Source organism: Clarias gariepinus, chromosome 27 (genome assembly GCF_024256425.1).
Source record: "Clarias gariepinus isolate MV-2021 ecotype Netherlands chromosome 27, CGAR_prim_01v2, whole genome shotgun sequence".
Lineage (NCBI taxonomy): Eukaryota > Metazoa > Chordata > Actinopteri > Siluriformes > Clariidae > Clarias > Clarias gariepinus.
In genome coordinates this window covers 11804570-11826719 of record NC_071126.1, presented here as the reverse complement: position 1 = coordinate 11826719, position 22150 = coordinate 11804570, and the positions used below count along the sequence as shown (strand labels likewise).

The 22150-nt window shown below is 39.0% G+C and overlaps 2 protein-coding genes across 3 annotated transcripts in view; both read right to left on the bottom strand.

The window, feature by feature from the left end:
* Positions 1 to 218: 218 nt before the first annotated feature.
* Positions 219 to 8433, bottom strand: pdia6 (protein disulfide isomerase family A, member 6). Its single transcript, XM_053488959.1, has 13 exons — positions 8321 to 8433; positions 7186 to 7330; positions 6952 to 7009; positions 6359 to 6485; positions 5381 to 5487; positions 5162 to 5295; positions 4868 to 4982; positions 4625 to 4765; positions 4424 to 4508; positions 2557 to 2629; positions 1417 to 1575; positions 1236 to 1332; positions 219 to 945 (listed from the first exon to the last, which is right to left on the bottom strand). The coding sequence occupies exons 1-13, from the start codon at positions 8334 to 8336 to the stop codon at positions 877 to 879; spliced, it is 1326 nt and encodes a 441-aa protein (XP_053344934.1). The 5' UTR covers positions 8337 to 8433; the 3' UTR covers positions 219 to 876.
* A 2598-nt stretch (positions 8434 to 11031) lies between these two features.
* Positions 11032 to 22150, bottom strand: part of otofa (otoferlin a) — a 72797-nt gene continuing 61678 nt past the window's right edge. For both annotated transcript variants that reach the window (XM_053489212.1, XM_053489213.1), the window contains exons 34-46: positions 21549 to 21685; positions 21273 to 21410; positions 21036 to 21173; positions 20804 to 20931; positions 20383 to 20553; positions 20112 to 20272; positions 18351 to 18493; positions 18028 to 18116; positions 16135 to 16233; positions 15154 to 15395; positions 14677 to 14855; positions 14465 to 14565; positions 11032 to 12261 (exon numbers count right to left, since the gene is read on the bottom strand). In XM_053489212.1, coding sequence (XP_053345187.1) covers positions 12081 to 12261; positions 14465 to 14565; positions 14677 to 14855; positions 15154 to 15395; positions 16135 to 16233; positions 18028 to 18116; positions 18351 to 18493; positions 20112 to 20272; positions 20383 to 20553; positions 20804 to 20931; positions 21036 to 21173; positions 21273 to 21410; positions 21549 to 21685 — 1907 coding nt within the window. In that variant the 3' untranslated portion in view covers positions 11032 to 12080. The remainder of the gene's footprint in view (positions 12262 to 14464; positions 14566 to 14676; positions 14856 to 15153; positions 15396 to 16134; positions 16234 to 18027; positions 18117 to 18350; positions 18494 to 20111; positions 20273 to 20382; positions 20554 to 20803; positions 20932 to 21035; positions 21174 to 21272; positions 21411 to 21548; positions 21686 to 22150) is intronic.

The window sequence follows — 22150 nt, the reverse complement described above, 5'->3', positions numbered from 1 at the left end:
CTTGTACAGCACTTGAGCAAAAAAAAAAACTATTTGCTCTATCTCAGTCTAATCAAAAGTAGATATGTACTGTAGTGTTGGCCTTTCCAGCTGAATGCTGTACTTGTATGAATTATGTATTGAGAAGTCAAGCCACCAACTATTATTTAAGTATCTTAGCAAACCAGAAAAAAATAAAACTTAGTAAGATTTGTATATCCATAATAAAATGCAGTGACTTCAGTGTATTTTTTATTTTCATAACAAAAACATTAAACACACTTGTGTAAGAAAAATCTACACAGTTCCCATTTTGCTCCCTACCCAGCACAAATACAGAGGAAGGGACATTGACTTAAAAAGGAACGTCACATGGAAGAGGGAAACAGCAGGATAAATCCAGGACAAAGAATATAAAGCTGTTTTGACTGCATCCGGTCACTTAGAGTGGTTTCCTGTCCTCAGTGAACGTCCTGTCTCAGTTACTCGCCCCATTAATTACGAAGACTTTATCCTGTTTTACTCATTGTTCACTGAGGAATGGACACCACTGGACACACCACGGGGCTGGGTAGGATTTTATTGGAACAAAGAAAACAAACCTATATGTAATGTGTACAACCGGACAGGAAAGCGTGAAATGACAATCCTGTTTAATAGCGATATTGGCACAACAGTCAGCCAATCAAAAAAAAAAAGAGGCCTGTGAGACAAAGCTAAAGCAACCACGATTTAAATCCCGATCCCGCCTCGTCAAAACGATTGAAGAGAATTAAAAGTGAGACATGTCTTTGTTTCAAGAGTGCTCAGTAACAAAGTCCCAGTTTTCCCCTCATCCATGGGAGAGGAGGCGCATAGACAGGCTCAAACTGGACAAGCCTCGCACAGCCTAAGCTCTCATAATTCATCCCTCTCCAAGTCATCCAGATCCACATCACTCAGGTCAATGTCATCCTCCACAGGAAGCTGAGGGAATGGAAAAGAGACAGGATATTATCAAACGTCTTGTCCTCACAAGACATTTATGCTACTGTGACATGTACAAGAACGCTTTAAATAGGCGTCAGTGATGATGACCTTTATATAAGAGATTTCATTTGCATGATAAAAATATTGAGTTTTTTTTTTATAAAAAAATTATTGTACATACACAGATTTGTTTCTGAAAGTTTTCCCACCGAGGGCATTGATTTACTGTAGAAGCTTTATGTAAAAAATTTTACCTTAAACAAACAAAAACAAAAAAAGCTACTTACGACTCCATCCTTCCCATCCCAAGCTTCAACAGTGTGGATCTTAGGTAAAGCCCCTCCTGATATTGTGGCAGTGGAACCTCGCCCAACAGAAAGGTCCCTACGGTGGGGAGGAAGTAAATAACCTTAAGTGCTGCAATAATTCTCAGGGAAACACAAGACAAAAGAAAGGGGAAAAAATTACCTTAAGAACTCATGAATTCCTGTCTCACTGAATGAGCCTTTAAGAAGAGCAAACTTCATCTTGCGAGCATTAATGGCTGCCATGGCTGGGTAGCCGAAACCACCAATCCCCAAAGAGGCCTCAAGTTCCATCTGAGCTCCAGATTCGGTCCACAGCCAGCTACAGAAGGAAGAAGTTTAATTAGAGACAGAGGGGGAGGAGGGGGAAAAAAAAGTGCTTTTAGAATTATTATTTACTTTTAACTTTGAGCTAGGAAAACTTGACAGGAACCAAAATCTAAACTAATATGGGATTGTGTTCTTTGTGTCCATAGTCGTGTACAAAAGCAACGTTCCACAAAAAAAAAAAAAAATTATATATATATATATATATATATATATATATATATATATATATGTATGTGTGTGTATATATATATAAACAATTTAATAACACACGCACAAAATTTAACATGTGACTATGTCAAGCTGACATAACTTTTTATATCAGAAGTAAGGAAATCATTCTGAGTGTGCATTTTGTCTTCACACAATCAGATTGCAAACAACTGGTTCCTCTGCTGCTCCCCCCAGGTCAGGAAGGCCAAGAGTGACACCACCAAGACAAGACAGACTAATCTAATGGCATCATTTGAGAAAATGTACTATTGGAAAAAGTGGCCACTACTGGCATTCCAGGGTTACACACGATAATTTCGTAAGACTATAAAAAAAATATTTTAACGGTTGGCTGCAGCTGGGCTCGCAAGAAGGCCGTACCGGCCTTTACGTCACCATCATCTAAATGTTGAATTTTTGATAGACGCACTAAATCATTCTCATTCTTTCTTTTGTCCATAATAATATTAGTATCACAAGGTCGGGGTAGCTCAGTGGTTAAGGCATTGGACTACGGTTCGGAAGGTCCCAGGTTTAAATCCCACAACCACCAAGCTGTCCTTTGTTGTGCCCTTGAGCAAGGTCCTTAACCCTCAGCTTTATATATATATATAAAGTTACTCTGCATAAGGGCATCTAGCTAAATTTATAAAAGAGAAAGGTTAAGCCACTCGTTAAAAACATTACTAGTCATAATAACCATTGCAGCCCCGCCTCCAGTCCACTTTATAAACAATATAGATGAAAACAGGTTAGCACTGACCCCCACATCTTCTTCTTGTACTTCTCAGCCATCTTGGTCATGACATCCAGATAAGCATTTCTGCCTTCTGCACCTAAATTACACAATAAAGAATACAGCCAATGTAAGTTTGGATTACAGACACTGCAGAAACAAATAAGACTGAAGTTGTATATATAAAATATCACATCGGCCTAAGTAGATGAGACCCTTTGCTGTGATACTCATATTTAACTTAGGTGCTGTCCATTTCTTCTGATCATCCTTGAGATGGTTCTACACACCTGTCTATATAAGACCTTACAGCTCACAATGCATGTCAGAGCAAATGAGAATTATGAGGTCAAGGAACTGCCTGAAAAGCTCAGAGACAGAATTGTGGCAAGGCATAGATCTGGCTAAGGTTACAAAAAAATTTCTGCTGCACTTAAGGTTCCTAAAAGCACAGTGGCCTCCATGATCCTTAAATGGAAGACGTATGGGACGACCAGAACCCTTTCTAGAGCTGGTTGTCCGACCAAACATAGCTATCGGGGGAGAAGAGCCTTGGTGCACAAGGTAAAGAAGAACCCAAAGATCACTATGACTGTGCTCCAGAGATGCAGTCAGGAGATGGGAGAAAGTTGTAGAAAGTCAACAATCACTGCAGCCCTCCACCAGCTGCAGCTTTATGGCAAAATGGCCCGACGGAAGCCTCTCCTCAGTGCAAGACACATTAAAAAACACCTGAAGGACTCCAGGATGGTGAGAAATAAGATTCTCTGGTCTGATGAGACCAAGATATAACTTTTTGGACTTAATTCTAAGCGGTATGTGTGGAGAAAACCAGGCACAGCTCATCACCTGTCCAATACAGTCCCAACAGTAAAGCATGGTGATGGCAGCATCACGCTGTGGGGGTGTTTTTCAGCTGCAGGGACAGGACGATTGGAAAAGGTTTTCATCCAGGATATCCCTGTACTTGGCCGCATTCATCTTTGGGGCAGTGCTCAGGACCTCAGCCCAGGCCAAAGGTTTACCTTCCAACAAGACAATGACCCTAAGCACACAGCTAAAATAATGAAGGCGTGGCTTCACAATAACTCTGTGACTGTTCTTGAATGGGCCAGCCAGAGCCCTAACATAAACCCAATCGAACATCTCTGGAGAGACCTAAAAATGGCTGTCCACCAGCGTTTACCATCCAACCTGACAGAACTGAAGAGGATCTGCAAGGAGGAATGGCAAAGGATCCCTAAATCCAGGTGTGAAAAACTTGTTGCATCTTTCCCAAAAAGACTCATGGCTGTATTAGATGAAAAGGGTGCTTCTACTAAATACTGAGCAAAGGGTCTGAATACTTAAGACCATGTGATTATTTCAGTTTTTCTTATAGTCATTTTATATACACACAGTCAAAATTATATTATATTATATTATAGTATATTATACACACATACACACACTACCAGTCAAAAGTTTAGACACATTCTTATTCCATAGTCTTTCCTGATTTCTATTTATTTCTACATTGTAAAACAAAATATGCAATAATCTTGCAATGATCAGTTGATATTCAGATGTGTCTGCTACTTATTCTTCATAATGGTTTGTTAACTGGTAACTCTAAATGAACTTTTCTGCAGCAGAGGGAAGTTTTGTTCTTGCTTTCCTGTGAAGGTCTTCATGAGAGCCAGTTTCATCATGGTGCTTGATGGGTTTTGCAAACGCACTTGACAATACCGTTCTTGCAGAAACTATTCCAGAACAGTAGAACTTCATGTCTTAAAAATTGTGTCCAAACTTTTGACTCGTACAACACGTTATATATTTAAAAATAAATGAAAAAAAAAAAAAAAAAAAAAACAGCTGTATTTGGTTTTGTAATGTTCTTAACCAGTTCTCATACCTGTATCTAGAATATGAGGCAAAACGGCAATGACACAAAGCTGACTGTCTTCACAAGTCTTCTTCAAAACATCCTCACTCAGAATCTAAAAAGGACAATGCACAATTTGCCTTATAATATCAACAAAAGCACATTTCTAGAAAGCAGTACTAGATTACCAGCTCATTAAGCTTAAGGAATAGGAAACCTAAAAGAACAGACCTCGAGTAGTTCTGGAGGAGGGGCATTGTCTGAGTAAAGGTCGATGGCACGGGCAATAATGTCTGAGCGTGTGCGTCCACCCTGGTAGTCCTCGGGCTCCTCTCCTTTTCGAAAGATCTTAATAGTAGGGAATCCTCTGATCTATAAACGAGAAATGGAAACGATCACTGATTGAGGCCAGGACAACAAAGCTTACAGTCAAGCTTTACACAGATATGAAAGACATTGAGGTATCAGACTCACCCCATAACGGCTTGCCAGAACCTGATGTACGGTCGCGTCGACAGCTCCCAGCTTCACTCTACCATTGGTCTGCTCTTTGACTTGAGAAGCCGCAGCCGTCCATTCAGGCTCAAGACTGACGAGATCAAATTGAAGATTAATAACCCAAATTGCAATGCCTACTTTATGATCATGCATTATTCTTTGCAGGGCACATGACCATATTAGCACTTCATTCGAATTTATACAAGCTTACTTTTTCTTTGCAGGGCACATGACCATATTTGAACTTCATTCGAATTTATACAAGCTTACTTTTTACAGTGTCCACACCATGGGGCAAAGAATTCCACCAACCACACGTCATCGCTGCCCAAAACCATGCGGTCAAAGTTATCGTCGGTCAGCTCTACCACATCTTTCTTATCGCCACTGCTTCCGCCAGAATTCTAAAAATCACCAGACAGAATAAAGAATTAAAGAAAATAATGAAAGACAAAATGTAAAGGAAAGGACATTCGTGAACCTGGTTACCTGTCTGTTGTAGTCAGAACCTCCAGATTTTCCACTCAGTCTGTCTTTCACTAGAGATTGCACGGCATTCAGAGCTGCCTCAACAATCGCCTGACTGCTGCGTCCACCTACAGACAAAACACCACAGACATGGCTTAAATACACGGCACTCTGCATGCACAAGTACACACTGGCACATGGCTAGTAAAAAGAAGTTTGACCTTAAAGCTTTAAAACTCACTTTTTCAGTTTTAAACAATACTGTATTATATGAAGCAACAATGGACAGCAAAATCATCATAATTACAAACAGACTCTTCATGATTCTGGATAAATGAAAATAATAAAAAAATAATAATTTCACATGGGGATTTGGGATAATGGAATTATTACCAGAGTATATCTGGGCTTTTAGTTCTGTAATTAAAAAAAAACAGTTTGAACATGAGCATGGGACGCATTATTGATCGAGCTCAACTTGTGCATCCACAATCCTGACAACATCATATTAATGGACTTACAGGAATTCTGTAATTGAAATTCCAAACATTATTATTGCATAACAATTTATTGGCTGACATCATATTGTCCGATATTCGACTTGTTCCCTGGAACTTGTCTATAAGCAAATAATATAATCACTGATGCAAATAGCGGCTGCTGGTTAACCACAGTCTGACTAGGTCCCAGTCACTAGGACAACATTAGACTACCCAGCTGCAGTTTTGGGTAAGATCCAATAGGAAGTGCTATAATACTGTACCTCCCATATCCCATGTCCCATGTGCGCAAGTGTCAGGAGAAAGAAAACTTGCCATGAAAGTGTTTATCAGTGTCAGACATGTTCAGTTTATAAGCCATGCTCAAGTGACATTCTAAAGGAAGACATTTGTTGCCATGTTGCAATCCGTCTATAAACCATGAAGATGTGAGCATGTACAGGATAAAGTGTATTATACGGATGGGGCTGGAATTGTAACAGAGAAATGCAATCTGTACCTTGGTAATCCTCCGGCTTATGCTTGTTAGCACCAAAGACCTTGATGGTGGGGAAACCACGAACTCCATATTGACCTCCCAGGGATTTGTGTTGGTCTGCATCAACGGCACCCACTTTCACCACACCCTGTTGGTTTACAGCACAATGCATGAATAAATTTTAAATTCTGCAAATAATCTTAAGTAATAGTTCTCCAGGCTTCCTGAAACACTCTCTTTCAGTCTAGTCCCTGAACAGTTTCACGTAAATGCTTTTTGTTTGTTAAGTATGAATCGTTCAAGCATAAAAGCATCTAAGTTAAGGCATGAAACTGTGAGAAACAGGTGCAGATGATGACAGATGATCAGGCCGGTGATTAGTACGGTGTACTGGTGTTGCTGAACGCTAAGTGGGTGGAATAGATGAGAGGGGAAATGAGGCTGAGGTTGCTACAATTTAAAAATTAGTTGCTTATGTCAACCATCATCTGGTGGATTGCATTAAAACATTTGTCATCTTCTTTAATGGAATCTACTTCCTTTTATTTTATTTATTATAAAGAAATTAGGTATGGCTCAAGACTTTTACACATTATCATATATTTAAATTTTACCTTTAAAGCGGTGGCTGCTTTCTTCCATTCTGGGACCAGGCTCTTGCAGTGACCACACCTTTAAAAAGAAATCATTAGATTTAATGAATCAAAACAGACTTTTTCAATAAGTATTAGGCATAACCTAATCTAAATAAGGTCACCACTATGATATATAACTGACTCATAATTATGGACCAAAACATGGAGATTTATATACCTATAACAATACAAGCTTTGTACTTTGTAACTCACCAGGGGGCGTAAAACTCCACCAGCCACAAACTGTCACTCTGCAGAACTTCCCTGTTGAAGTTTGAAGGATTGAGCTCAATCACATTGTCGCTGGCAGAGTAGAGTGCGTGGACGGAGAGGACCGCCACAGAGCAAACAAACACACCTGAACGCATAAGCAGCAAGTTAGAGTCAATCACAAACATTCAGCTTTAAAGCTCAAAAAAGTAAAAATAAAAATGAGCTAGTTCCTTGTATAAACCTCTGTAACTGTGCATAAACCTGCATCCTGAACCTGATTTGTATTCTGAAATGTTTGTACCCACACGATTTGAAATACTGGTCATGCCCAATGAGGATTGCTGTATCTATTTATAATGCTCACGGTATCATGGACCAACGTCTAGTGCTGTTCGTTCTATTTGTTTCATGCAAAAGACGGTGACAGTATTCAAATCTCACAACTAAACCGGCTGCCTGCGTTTCCTTTACCATATTCTTTTTTTTTTTTTAACAATTTTCTAATATCTTAAAAAGCCTCACGCTTTCTAAAATGGTTTGATTGATTTCAATTCGTATTGAATGCATGCAGTTACATTTGAACTGCATGTGGATAAACCCCAGTGAGATATAAACCTGATGGGCATAATGTATAGATAGGGTTAAGAATATATGTGCAGAATAGACCAAGAACTCAAAGTCAGATCAGATCTGGTGTTTCCTTGTAAGTTTACAGTACAGTATAGTTTAGACTGAGTTTAACTACCATGAAAAAGTACACATATACAGTTGAATACTGTGTTAAGGATCATACAAGCATATTTAATTTGATGATCCAGGACTAAACACTGACATTTCATGTTTCATTTTCATGAACACTTTACACAGTGCATAGCTTCATATCAGCTGTCTGGATATTTAGTTGAGATTTCTCTATACAATTTAGATCACGATCAGTATTCACATTTACAAATATCTGCACAAGCCGGGTCAGATTTTGCATTTAATAATCCATCACTTTAGCCACAGAACAGCCCATCAACCCTTTGCTAATCAGCCGGATAGATTTTTACCCTCCTGATCGTTAAGATAGCAATACTCTAACAAGTCCACAAACCAAACAACAAGTGCACTGATAAACGTAGACGGTTCTCACCCAGAAAGGCTCGCATGTTGGGTTCCAGGCCGCAGATAACAGCACTGACTCTGGCTCAGTCACACAGCACTAACACCCGCAGCACAGTCAACCATAAAGCATAAAGCGCTAGCTCACCGTGGCCCGCGCTGATTGGCTCTCCGCGGCCCAGGACCAATCGCATCCAATCAACTCCCGCCGTGTAGTTTTGAAAGGCGGGGAATTACGGAAAGCCAAACGGGACAAACCTCATTCGCAGGAACGGGAATCTATATTCGCGCTGTTGCTGTGCAATAATTAGCAATAACGCTTCACGTCACAGTTTTGAGACACGTATCATAACTGCGTATCATAACTTACAGCCTTACAAGTGCTTTTCCTTGTTGTTGACATACTTTACAGAGAGTTAATTGTATATAATTGTAATATATGTGTGTGTGGAAAAAAAACAGTAGGGTGGGCCATAAGTTTCCATACATAGAAAAAAAAACCATATACATATATGTGTGTGTGTGTGTGTGTGTGTGTGTGTGTTAGAAATAAAATAATTTAACTGTTGTTTAATGTTTTAGATAGCCTAAAAAGAAGCATTTGACAAAAGAGCAATGAATTGTCATACTGATGACCGGGTTAGGAAGCAGTCGCATGGTTGCAAAATGTAACAGAAAACAAGAACAGTTTGTGAAACATATTACGATGTGTTTTCAAAACTTGATTATATGAGTAAATTGTTTCTTGTAAAAAATATTTTTAAAATATCCCAAAATCCAAAAGTTTCCGTAGTTTGTGTTCTGTGATGGATTGGCACCCTGTTCAGGTTGAACCCCTTCTCATGCCCTAAGGCTCCAGGCCCCCTGCAACTATATACTGTACTCCTGCTTATATCCCTTTTCCAATTCATAGCCTTAACTATTCTGTAGTTACTGTACTATACATATTCACAACATAGCCATGTAATATACTGCATTTACTGTGAATACACTAATACAGTTTATGAAACAAACAACCAAAAAGTTGATTCAGTGTCACAAAAGTACAGAAGAACTGACATGCTGACACATTCTCCTGTGTATATTTACATTTAAGGGCTTGGAATATAGTAAAACAATACACCTACAGAAGATAATATTGTTTGCATTACACGTTCGCACAAAACTGTTAGGACACGAGGTAAACTGCTTGATAGAATTAACATGAATTTATGTGACGTCATAATAAGGGGGCAAGGCACTTTTTAAAAGAAAAAATAATTAAAATAATAATAGTAATAAAATTACTACTGAGATTTTTCTATAGTGTATTGTGTTCATCTGTCTGCCATGTTAAATTTAAGGTTTTTGTTTATTTCCTTAAAACTGTTATGCTGCTACAGTTGTACATAGTTTACAGAAGTGTTCACACAGTGTAAACTTTGTCTGTTGATGGATTTAAAAAAGTTTTTGCCCTCTTACTGAAATTTGGTTTATTCATTCTATAATAATTTATGTTTTTACATAAAAAAGTCTGTATTTGTCATACATACTGTAAATTACAGTGAAATATATATTTTTTTGCATATTGTAGCTAGTTAGGAAGAGTTAAGTACTTTGCTCAAGGCCCCAACAATAGCAGCGTGGGGGGACTAGGGCTTGAACCCCCAATCTTCTGAGCAGTAACTGAGCCTTAAGCCTTAATCCACTCCTACCCTGCATGACAAGACAGCATAGACAATGTAGAAATGTAAAAAAAAAATCCCAGTTCAGTTGAGCATACAGTACATAGAAATGGTTAAGTGTAATAATTAGGCTAGAACTATCTTGCGACTGTGAGCACCAGAGACGGCACCTGTCATCCAATTTCTCTCAATCAGTCTCACCTGTCCCTAAATCTATATTCTTTAAATTCACTTTATGTGGGAAAGTTTGAGCTGTTTTCATCCATCCATGGTCCTTTAGGTGGAAATAGGAAGTCAAAAATATTTTTACATATTCACCCTAATTTACACTTTACTCTAAACCCCAGCCAACGTCTTTTAAATATTTACCATACGACAATGACAAAATAATAATAATAATAATAATAATTATTATTATTATTATTATTATTATTAAAAAATGGACTGGCTGTTAACCCATATGTGAATGTAAGTGTCTATCTAGGGCAGGGTTCTTCAACTCCTGTCCTGCAGTGCCAGTGATTCTTCTGCTTAAACACGACTGATCCAACTAATTGATTAATTACCAGGAACAGTAGGTGTGTTTAGGTGTTGGTGAATTACGTACTGTGCTGGACACTAGTTCTCCAGGACTAGGTTTGAGAACCCTAATCTAGGATGTAGTCTCTCCTTGTGCCCAGTGAACCCAGGACAGGCTCTGGATCCCTTATCATGATATGGTGAAGAGTGAAGTAAGGTGCTAACTAAAGATGAATAAATGAACTCCACAGTTCAAAAGAATGGGCAGACATTATTGTATAAAATCAATATTATAGTAAGTAACCTAACAGAAAGCAATTTTAAAAAAATAAATGTAAATTTTTCTTTAATAATTGAAAATTTAATAATTGCACATTTGCCCATCCAGTCCAATCCTTATTAACAAATTTCTATAATGTTAATTTTATATCATTTGAATATGATTTATTTGAAATAATATTGCACTGACAAAAATGCACACCAGAATACACACCAGGAAACAGAAATCAAACCCTGAAACTTCTTTATTTCAAGTCTATTTCATTCAATTTTTTTACAGACAAAAATAAATTAATCAGTAGTTCAATGTTTTCACGCTGTTAAACAAGAACTATACACTCTTCATAAAATAAATAAGTTAGATTTAGTGCAATCAAGTCAGTTATCAAATGTGTTGATCAGTACACACAATCACAGGAAACAGTAGAGGAGCAAGCAAGTACAAAACTGATGTACACTGCAAACAATGTAAATCAACATCAACAGCTGGATATTTGGAGGAATGATCTAAAATTCTCAGATGGAAAAGAAGAACATTTTCACAAATAGCAAAGGCTTGAAATTCTATTTTAGCATGTCCTGTGTACTGTATATCACTCTTTTTTTTCAATAATTTGTCACATGCTAATTTTTTTTTCTATCAGCTGCGAGTTTTTAACAGACACTTTTAAACTATTTACACAGAATCTCAAGCAAGGTGTACTACATCCTTAAAGTATGAATAATCAGACATACTTTATTAGGAACACGTACATTCGTGCAGTGATTTAATCTGCCAGTCACGTCGCAGCTGTGCACTGCATAAAATTATGCAGATACAAGTTATGAATTTGTTAATGCGTACATCAAATATCAGAATAGAAATAAATGTGATCTGTTACTCTGAATATGGTATGATTGTACACAACATTGAGCACATGTTCACAAACTTGTCACTTCACAAACAACTCTTTTTAGATTTTGACATTTTAAGTACTGCACAGTTACCATATGGTTGGCTGATTCGATAATGCATGAATGAGCAGGTGTACAATAAAAGGGCTCAGTGAGTGTATACCTTAAATCTCTTGCTGAAAGAAACAGTATAAATCAAGGGAAAAAAAGTTGATTGATTGGCAGCTAGATATACATAATGATGGTAGAAATTAATAAAAAAAAAGTATGAATGCCTGGTTTGCAACAGTATGTGAAAGTAAATAATATTGAAGAAGAACAATTTAGACAAAAAGCATAAAGCAGCATCAGTGTGGATGAATGAAAAAGAAATGCTGCAGACTATTGCTGCAGGTAGAGTGGTGAAATAAAACAACCTGTTTCTCCTTGACTTCCTCATGCACCAAGCATCTTCTTGACCAGGTAGCCAGGCATACTATAGATAAAGAGGATCACCATGATCAACAGCAGTAGGGCCAGGATAATTTTGATGATAAGCCATTTGTAGCGGGTGCACACCAGGTAGCGCACAGCCTTCAGCGGACTCATGAACCAGAGGAAGGTGGTGTCGGGCCGGCTGTTTCAGGACGAGCCAGGTGATGAGTGGAAGACGATGAGTTGGGAAAGGCAATGCAAGGCAAATGGAAGAGAGAGATAAGGAATGTATTAGTGGTTAGTAGTAGTTGGCAATCAATATTAAAGATCTTTAATTTGTTGTGGTATTTCAGATTTGCACAGACATTAAGACTAAAACATAACCCTAGCCTATCTCTACTGAGATTTAATCAATATTTAACACAAAACATAAGAAATACAAAGATCAAGCGATGAAAATGGTAAAAAAAAAAATGCATACAATAGCTACAGTTAGGCCTTGTTCACACGGGCGTTAAGTTTTTGGATAAACGAACGTGCTCTGAACGTCCTAAACGTTTATGTTGCGTTTTGTCGTGGCGCTTGATTGACTTCTACACCGGCGTTTGTTAGTCTCTGTCTAACGTCAGCCTGCAGCCCCAACTGTAGTTTGTCTGTTAACCTGTGGGGGCAGTGTCGGGAAATAGATATGAAAGTCCGCCGCTACCGGGTTCACTTTCTGACTGCACAACGTCGGATTAAAGGAAGGTTTTTTTGTGGTTTAAAAAAACATGCGAAAATTTCCGCGCATGTTTTTTAACAATTATTTTATTTTATTTAGCCCTTTTCCGCATTTCCCTATGTATAGCATGTAGGATCATGGGATATATCCGGTCCTCCGAAGCGTAAAATGAACGCGCAGAAAACGCACTAGAAGCGGTTTCCTTGCGTTCGTTGGGTTTTGAACGCCAAGAAAAAGCTGCATGCAACATTTTTTTAATGCCGTATAAACGCGCAGCCGGACAAACGCACGTCACCAAAGCCCGTGGGAACACTTTCATTGACTCCTATGTGTAGAAAACACTCTGCGCTTGATCCGTGCTCATCGGACGCTACGAACGCAAGAAAAACGTTCGATTTTAACGCCCGTGTGAACAAGGCCTTACAGTAAGATGCAGAAACTATGTGACAGATACTATAGGGTGAGAACAAGATGCCTAAATGTTTTATGTAGCCACTGTAATACACAATGTGCAAGAAAACCCAGTGAGCTTGGGTTATTACACCAACAAAACTATTCCTATTATTTACATTCGTTGCAACCTATTACACAAAATTTACTTTTTCAGTCTTGTTTTAGACATTCAAATGTGTTTCCGATCTTTATGTATCTTCTTATGTATGTCCTGTTTATATAAACAAGCCAGGCCCTATTGTGACCTCATATAGGAACATACCCTTTAATAGGCATTAAAAGAGCCCATTTGAATAAGGAATAGAATAAAGGAAGTTTAAAGTATAAAAGCTGGAGCTGGAGAATTAACAGACACACTTTGGAGAAGCTCTGAGACCTGTCTTAACGTTTTAAATAACAAGTAATATATGGGACCTTTACAAAAATGTTGTTTGTGAGAGTTTTAAATAAAATTTACTATAACGTTAAATACATCTCTAATAACTCTATTCCAATACTGCTCAAACTGCTGATTAAGATGGAGGTATGACATGATACTACAGTTCATATTAAATGACGATTTACAGTAGGTCAATGAGACACTCATCAGACAATGAACAGAACATGTGGGTTATGGTTTCCAGCAGTGGTTGCTCAGGCAAAGAGAGAGTAGAAAGGAGGAATTTTGAAGTGCTACCAGTAAATTTCCCCCTCTCCCATCATGCCCCCAATAGCTTCTTGACAAGGTATCCAGGGATGGAGTAGAGAAAGAGGCCGAGAAGCAAGAGGAGCAGCAGCAGCGCCAGTGTCTTCAGGATCAGCCAGCGGTAGTGGTGCCATATGAAGTATCGTATGGACTTCAGGGGGTTCAAAAACCACACTAGACTGGTGTCCGGACGTCTTTTTGTGGAATGTGTTGAAAAATGGAGGAAATGAACAGGTAAGGGTGAAGGAAGGAATGAATGTTGATGGACAGTGGAAATGATAGAAAAAGGAAAAGTTAACAGGGTACAGAGAGGGGGGTCTCTTTTCTGTATCAAAGAATAAACCTAGGCTTTTTATTTAAAAAAAATTTTTTGGGTTGCATGCGTGTACTGTAGAATGCATGAATCATTATCACAAAACAATGATTATTGTATATAAGGATTTAGATTTTCCCTTAAATGATGGCAATTTAGGTAAGTGCATGAAATCGTGTGTGTGTGCGTGTGCGTGTGCGTGTGTGTGTGTGTGTGTGTAGTTAATGTCTTACTTTGGTTTTTCCAGGGGTTCTGGCTCATTCCTTCCAAGGCCAACAGGATTTTTCTCTGCTTCCTCTGCTGTCAGTAGATGGAGCTCTGCTTCCACTTTACCCTGCGAGGAGAACCGTTTAATGATGGGTACAGATTACAATCCTAATGGAAAATTTATCATTTTGATAATATATTTAAAAAAAACATGCATGAAGTGACATTTATGTCTCACCGTGAGCTCTGGCTCGTCGTTTTCATTTTGTGCCATAAAAGGCCACCAGCCCTTCACCCTTTTCTGTTTGAAGATTGAGATGGTCGGCAGGTCCTGCTCATTGACAATCATATCAAGGGAGCAAAGCTTCGATGTTTTCGCTCCTCTAGGAAACCGGTTCAAATCGAGTTCAATTGCACCTAAAAGAAAATGTACAAGTTTAGAGGTTAAAAATACAGTTGACTTTGAACGAGCTTCTCAAAGCCGAAGTACACTAAAGGTACTGTAGCACCAAAGTCTAATGGAGAGAACAAAAGTCATATTTTATATTATAAGTGCTACAAGTTCATACACTCACAAAAATATGGCTTCACTTGAAGACACTTAAGCACACATGCTGGATTCCTGAACAAATCCTGTAAAGTTACTTAGAGAAGAGAGAGAGAGAGAAAGAGAGAGAGAGAGAGAGAGAGAGAGAGAGAGAGAGATTGCTCATACCCAAGAAGTCATCTGCAGAGAAATGGTCAGCATCCCACACTTGCAGGGTGAGGCGAGCAGGAATCTTGTACTCCGTCTCATCCCAGGAGAACAAGGACTCTTTCTTGGAGACCACAATCTTCTCCTCAGCCACGACATAGTCGAATGGAAAGACGAAGCGCCAGTTAAAGTTTCCTTCTCCAGTCAGAGAGTGGTAATGCACGTCCGTCTCCTGTTTATCTTCTGTTTGGCCTTTTAGCCAGCTAGGTACAAAGGCCAATGTTAGAAGATATTTAGACATTTACAATGATGTTTACCGTAGAAAGCCAACTGTTGAAATGTATGAGAAGCTCTTCATCAAACAACTTGTGCAGGCATTTAACCAGTTAAACCAGTTTCTTTTTAGAGAGAAATGGAATCATTTGTTTCATCACAAATCTTCTTATTTATTAACAGTGTCTTTCACATGAGCAAATCATCCATTTAGAAAAAAAAACTTTTTTTTTGTTCTTTGTTAGAATCCACAGTGAAATATTCCAAAATTTCAAAATAATAAACCTAATTAACTATTAAATAGGGCATTTATGGCTTAGTCGTAGGTTTCTCTCCTGGCATGCGGAAGGCCGGGGTTCGATTCCCAGCCTGATGTGCATACAGACTGTATGGTCTGCTATGGCGACCTTATGCCGGAAGCAGCCAAAAGGCCACCATCGACTATTAAATGGTCAGAGATTGTTATATTTAAAGGACTTTACAACACACATAGCAGCATTACACTATTGTTTAAATGCTATTGTCCTGTAAAGCTCTGTGCAACGTTTGTGCTTGTATGTAATATGTCAATTAGTCAAGCCAAGCATTTGAAATAAGGCATAGCAAATAAAACAGCACAGCAATAACGTAGGAAGCAAAACCAAACAAAACATACTGACCAAAAAAAAAAAAAAAAAAAAGGTTAACAAGACCAATCACAAACTGATTAACACAACTACCCATACCTACCCCTGGACATAAATGTCACTGGATTTTTCCCCTGTGAAGTAATCATCGTCTTCCAGAATCACCTCATCAGTGTTCCATATTATCACCCTGAGCTCATATCTGGTAAAGTGGTGGAGGGAGGGGGAAGAAAGGGACGACATGAGGTCAACCAACAATATAGATGTTTCAAACACTATAATGGATTCATCAGAGAGAATAAAGCAGACAAAGATAGATTATGTGGAAGAAAGACAAAAAGCCAAGGTTTCTGTGAACATGTAGCATCTTTGGAGGACATGCTGAAATGAAGTCAACAACAAAGAGACAGAATAATACAAAGTGATACAAAGTGATACAAAGTGGTACGTCAGAGATAGGGAATAATTCTGAAGTGGTTATTTATGGTGTATGACTGGATAGTTACCACACTGTTGACTTTTAAAAAAGTGCATATAAAAATACAAGTTTAAAACCCCTTCCAGTCTGTCCACACGTTTATAGTTTCCACTTCTTTACTCCGGTGGTATTCTTCCTATTTGTGTCCAGGCCGCAAACATGAGATTGGATTTCTCCCTCTGGACTTCCCTTAAACCCCCATTAAATAAACCTCTGCACAGGGAGACTGATGCATTCTTGCAAAATGTTCATATCATACAAACTAGCTATCAAATACCTGCCAGAAGAAAATGGCATTGCTGATCAAAATAAATATTTATTTGCATATATGTACATGCACGTATTCTGCCGAGGCTAGTTTTATTTATTTATTTATTTATTTAGCTCAGCATAATCACCTCAGCTGACAACTATAAAAAAGGCACAATGAAGCTTTAATAAACTAAACATTTTTAAAGATTTAGATTTTTTTGTATTGTTTGCTTTTTTGCTACATAAATTTTTTTTTAAAACAAATAATTTCATCACCGGCTTGCTGATTGATACCGTGAAACTGTGATAATTTTATATAGTGGTACCTACGAATGCATACGATCGGACCTTCAAACAAATTTTCACCTTGAGAACTAAAATTTTGCAAGAATTTGCATCAGCATTCAAAGCATTTCAGCATACGAGTGAATAAGCCGAGTCGAACCGAACGCCGGGTAAGTTGCGTGTTCGTCTGAAAGTGTACGTCTCATTCAAAACTTGTTTGTGTCAAAGGTAAGTCGAGAGGAGCCAAAAATTAAGATTAAGTGAGGTAAAGTGTCTACTTATTTCACATTTTACCTTATTTACAAGTCTTTTCTGAATGTTTTCATTGTTTTTATATACAAAAATATGATTATAGTGTTGGTAACATGGCGGCACGGTGGTGTAGTGGTTAGCACTGTTGCTTGCACCTCTACGGTCCGGGTTCGATTCCCGGCCAGGCTCGATTCCCGTCTCTGTGTGCATGTTCTCCTCGTGCTTGGTGGGTTTCTTCCGGGTACTCCGGTTTCCTTCCACAGTCCAAAGATATGCAGGTTAGGCTGATTGGCGTTCCAAAATTGCCCGTAATGTGAATGATTGTGTGTGCCCTGTGATGGATTGGCACCCAGGGTGCCAGGGTTGTACCCTGCCTCGTGCCCTAAGCCTCCTGGGATAGGCTCCAGGTCCCCGTGACGCTGAATACAGGATAAAGCGGTATAGAAGATAAGTAAATGAGTGAGTGTTGGTAATATGTTTAGGGTGGCAGGAAGGGATGATCTGCATGTACATTATTTCCTTTGGGAAAATGTGTTTTGCAATACAGAATTTCTCGCCTGCGGAACAGATTCAACTCATATGCCGAGATATCACTATACTAGGTTATTGTGCACAATTATAAAAAACTACGACAGTCCATATCACAAAATAAATAACAAGTGAAGAAGTAAATAAATATGTATAAATAATAAATAAGCAAAGGAGCCAGTTCCAAAAAGAGTTACACACTTCTTTGGTTTTCGTGGTGATATGTCTAAGGCCGGTCCTGGTGCAGGTGAATCCTTTGGGAACATGTCGACCCACATCTCAATTCGCCCCTGCAAAGTTTTGAAAAATTTAGAGACATTTCCAAACAGTCAATCAACAAAATATTACTGAATTTAGATTTCCTGATTGAACTGATTTTCAAGATAAGATTTTTAATGAACTTATTCATCTTAAAATTGTAATTCCATTGATATCCAAAGAAAACTAGCCTGCGGATATTGAATTAGTATTGAATTAAGTAAATATTCACACAGGATAGACTAAACAGTCTGATGTTACTGCACCTGCTCTATTCCTGGTTTCTCTGGGTGGAGAAGAGGCCTGGTCTCTACATGTTCTGGGATGAGTTTGCAGCCTACTTGAGGAATTTCCTCCCAGTGCTTCAGTGCAGTAAGTGCCAAATGTTCATCTGTTGGCTTCTTCAGACCTTCAGACACACACACACACACACACACACACACACACACACACACACACACACACACACACACACACAGACACACACACAGACACACTCAGATATCAAAGTAAAAACTATCTCTACTTCTCTATATAGTCCCGTGCTACACTCATGCACTAATGTACAGTATGCTGGCGACATGATCAGAATGCCTGCTTCACAGCTGAAATGCTGGCCTCCCAGGAACTCCTTTAATGGACCAAACATGAAGAAATAGATTGGAGTGATGTTGGAGCAGGACTGTATGGCTATGTGGCAATAACTCCCTTTCGAGTTCCTGTAACGTCCAAGTGGTCTTCATGATTGTGTGTACAGTTTCCCAAAGACTTTAGCAAGTGGGTGACAAGTTATCTGTCAATTTTCAAGGATCAGGTGTTCTAGTTGCTCAATGTTCATGGGCAGGCACCTTCCTTAAAAATCTAGTTCTGTTAAAATGTTTTACTGTGGCTAAGAGTCTCATGCTGTACTTGAAGTATTTTGTGAATGTCTTGAGGTAAGACTGTTTTTGACATCACAATCTTCTTCTTCTTTGTCTTTCGGCTGTTCCCTTTCAGGGGTCACCACAGCGAATCATCTGCCTCCATCTAACCCTATCCTCTGCATCCTCTTCTCTCACACCAACTAACTTCATGTCCTCTCTCACTGCATCCATAAATCTCCTCTTTGGTCTTCCTCTAGACCTCCTGCCTGGCAGTTCCAACCTCAGCATCCTTCTACCGATATATTCACAATCTCTCCTCTGAACATGTCCAAACCACCTCAATCTGGCCTCTCTGACTTTATCTCCAAAACATCTAACGTGGGTTGTCCTTCTGATAAACTCATTCTTAATCCTATCCATCCTTGTCACTCCCAAAGAGAACCTCAACATCTTCAGCTCTGCTACCTCCAACTCTGCCTCCTGTCTTTTCTTCAGTGCCACTGTCTCTAAGCCGTAGAGCATTGCTGGTCTCACCACTGTCCTGTACACCTTTCCTTTCATTCTCGCTGATACTCTTTTATCGCACAACACACCTGACACTTTTCTCCACGAATTCCAACCTGCCTGTACCCACCTCTTCACCTCCTTTCCACACTCTCCGTTGCTCTGGACCGTTGACCCTAAGTACTTAAAATCCTGCACCTTCTTTACCTCTGCTCCCTGTAGCCTCACCGATCCTCCTGGGTCCCTCTCATTTACACACATGTATTCCGTCTTGCTGCGGCTAACCTTCATTCCTCTGCTTTTCAGAGCATACCTCCACCTCTCCAAATTTTCCTCCACCTGTTCCCTGCTCTCGCTACAGAGCACAATATCATCTGCAAACATCATAGTCCATGGGGACTCCTGTCTTACCTCATCTGTCATCCTGTCCATCACCAGAGCAAACAAAAAGGGGCTTAGAGCCGATCCTTGATGCAGACCCACCTCCACCTTAAACTCTTCTGTCACACCTACAGCACATCTTACCACTGTCTTACAGCTCTCATACATGTCCTGCACCACTCTAACATACTTCTCTGCCACTCCAGACTTCCTCATACATCACAATAAACTGTTTAAATATCTTGCAGTATTTCTGCAAGATTCCCTTGTATATCTTACCATTTTCATCCTCGATTTCTGTTGGGCCCAAAAAGATCCGGTTTGCAACCTTGACCTTTCCACCTGGGCCATAATGTGGTCCGTCCAACTTGCCATCCTTACACAACTTAGTGAGTATCTGAGTGGGTTTCTGAGGATCTCGCCACACATTGTAGCCGAAACTGTGTGCACAAAACAAACCCAAACAGTTCAGTTGCTGTGAGCTCACAAAACTGTAAAACAGAAAATGCACTGTATGGGTAACTGATATAATGTCTAAACGGACACTTACACCGAGTAGGTGGACGCGATGCCACAGGTGGCTCTGTATTTACTGTATAAACGGTTCTCCAGATCAATCTTGGTCTCTCCAATCAGGTCATCAGTGCCAACTAAGTCCCAGTCAAATATTGACACTGTCAGCATCGACTCCATTGGAAACATGGCCTCGATGTCAAAGGACCTTAAAAAGAGCCAGTCGTGAACTATAAATTCAGAACTATGTCACTAGTGTTTTTTGATTTTTTTGAAAAAAGAAAATGCTTTATTGTCTGGTTTTGCATGGAATTGTCAGGGTTCTCCTTTTAAGAAAAAACATAAGAGGAATATAGGAAATTTCTTTATTGTGGATTAATCCATTAAAACAAACTACTTTTGTCGCTCTTTTTATTTAACATGCAATCCATTTGTAAGGTTTACAGTTTCATACTCACTTCCCAAAAACAGGGTTGAGCTGCTTCGAGATGTAATTCTCCTTGTCCCTGATGTCTGTTTTTCCCAGCTTGATGACAACATAGGGATCAGCTTTCCCATTTAGGTCGGTAGGGTGAAGGTTTGTTGCCTAGAAAACAGGATTTTCCCAGCTCAGTAATAAGGGAAAGTGCAGTGAGGAAAGTCTTGGTTTAACACTCTGGAAACTGGGATCTAATTCCAGAAGTAACTTACCTTAACAATGTAAATCCTCACTAGGACACTGATGGGATCATTGTGTGGTATATTCTGAAACATACCCATATTGGGATCAAACCCTGGCTCTCTGGTGATTTCTTCTGAAAGGGGCAGCTTGTACATGCACAGTGAGCCCTAGGGCAAAGACCACATGAAAAGGAATGGTTTTGAGCATATACAACAAACAGTGCACTTTATTAGAAAATCTGAACCTCGTTTAAAAACAGATCATACTTTGAATCGGCCCATGATCCTGTCGTCATCCATCACACTGTTGTCGTCATCATCTCCAGCCTTTCCTTTGTACAGGTTGAAACTGTGAAGCCAGTCCTCAAAGTTATCAAATTCCTCCTCCAGTTCCTTATTGAACACCTAAATATGAACAGCATGAAATAAATCAGAAACTGGGAAGCATTTAAAAGCGTACACTTAAGGAATGAACATAGATTTAAATACTCTGTGTAATAAAGTTCTACATTAACTGTTGTAGTGGTTTGGAAAGTAACTCACCACAAGCTCTTCCACGTTGGGTTTGGCCTCTTTTTTCTCCATTAGTTCGTTGTGCTGATTCTTCTTTTTGTCCTTCTTAGCTTTGTTTTTCTCTTTAGTCTTGGCGCCTTTCACATGAGATTGATCAACTCTGATTTCTGATTAGATTAGGGTCGAGAAATGGGAGGAGCATGTGGAAGCGGAAGAAGATGGACAGCATGGGAGACGTCAATGGCCACCTTACATCTTTTCAAGCCATGAGAGTTATAATACATAAAATCTAATTCAATTTACAATCAAATGTACATGTATTGTTTTTCAGAAGATATATACACAGTATATAATATGGAAGTATTTAACTGAAGTGTGCCTTAAGTGAACTTTCATGGCAAGAAGTACATAAACACGTGAATTCTGCGACATACCTCAAGAATGTGGCAACAAACAACAAATATGGGGTGAGTGAAAGTAATAGCATAAAGCATGATGCCATAAACTATCTGACCATTTTGATTCATACACATTCACATTCCATACAAACGTAAAGCTTAAAAACTTAAAAGCTGCTTTGCGACAATGACAATTGTTTAAAGCGCTATACAAATAATATTGAATAAAAAAAT

Excerpts from the sequence above, each read along its gene's own strand:
- pdia6 (XM_053488959.1), bottom strand. Across the intron at positions 1,333-1,416 it reads GGAATTCATGAGTTCTTAAG|GGACCTTTCTGTTGGGCGAG; the intron begins GTAATTTTTTCC and ends TCCCCACCGTAG. Across the intron at positions 946-1,235 it reads GGGATGGGAAGGATGGAGTC|CTTCCTGTGGAGGATGACAT; the intron begins GTAAGTAGCTTT and ends CCATTCCCTCAG.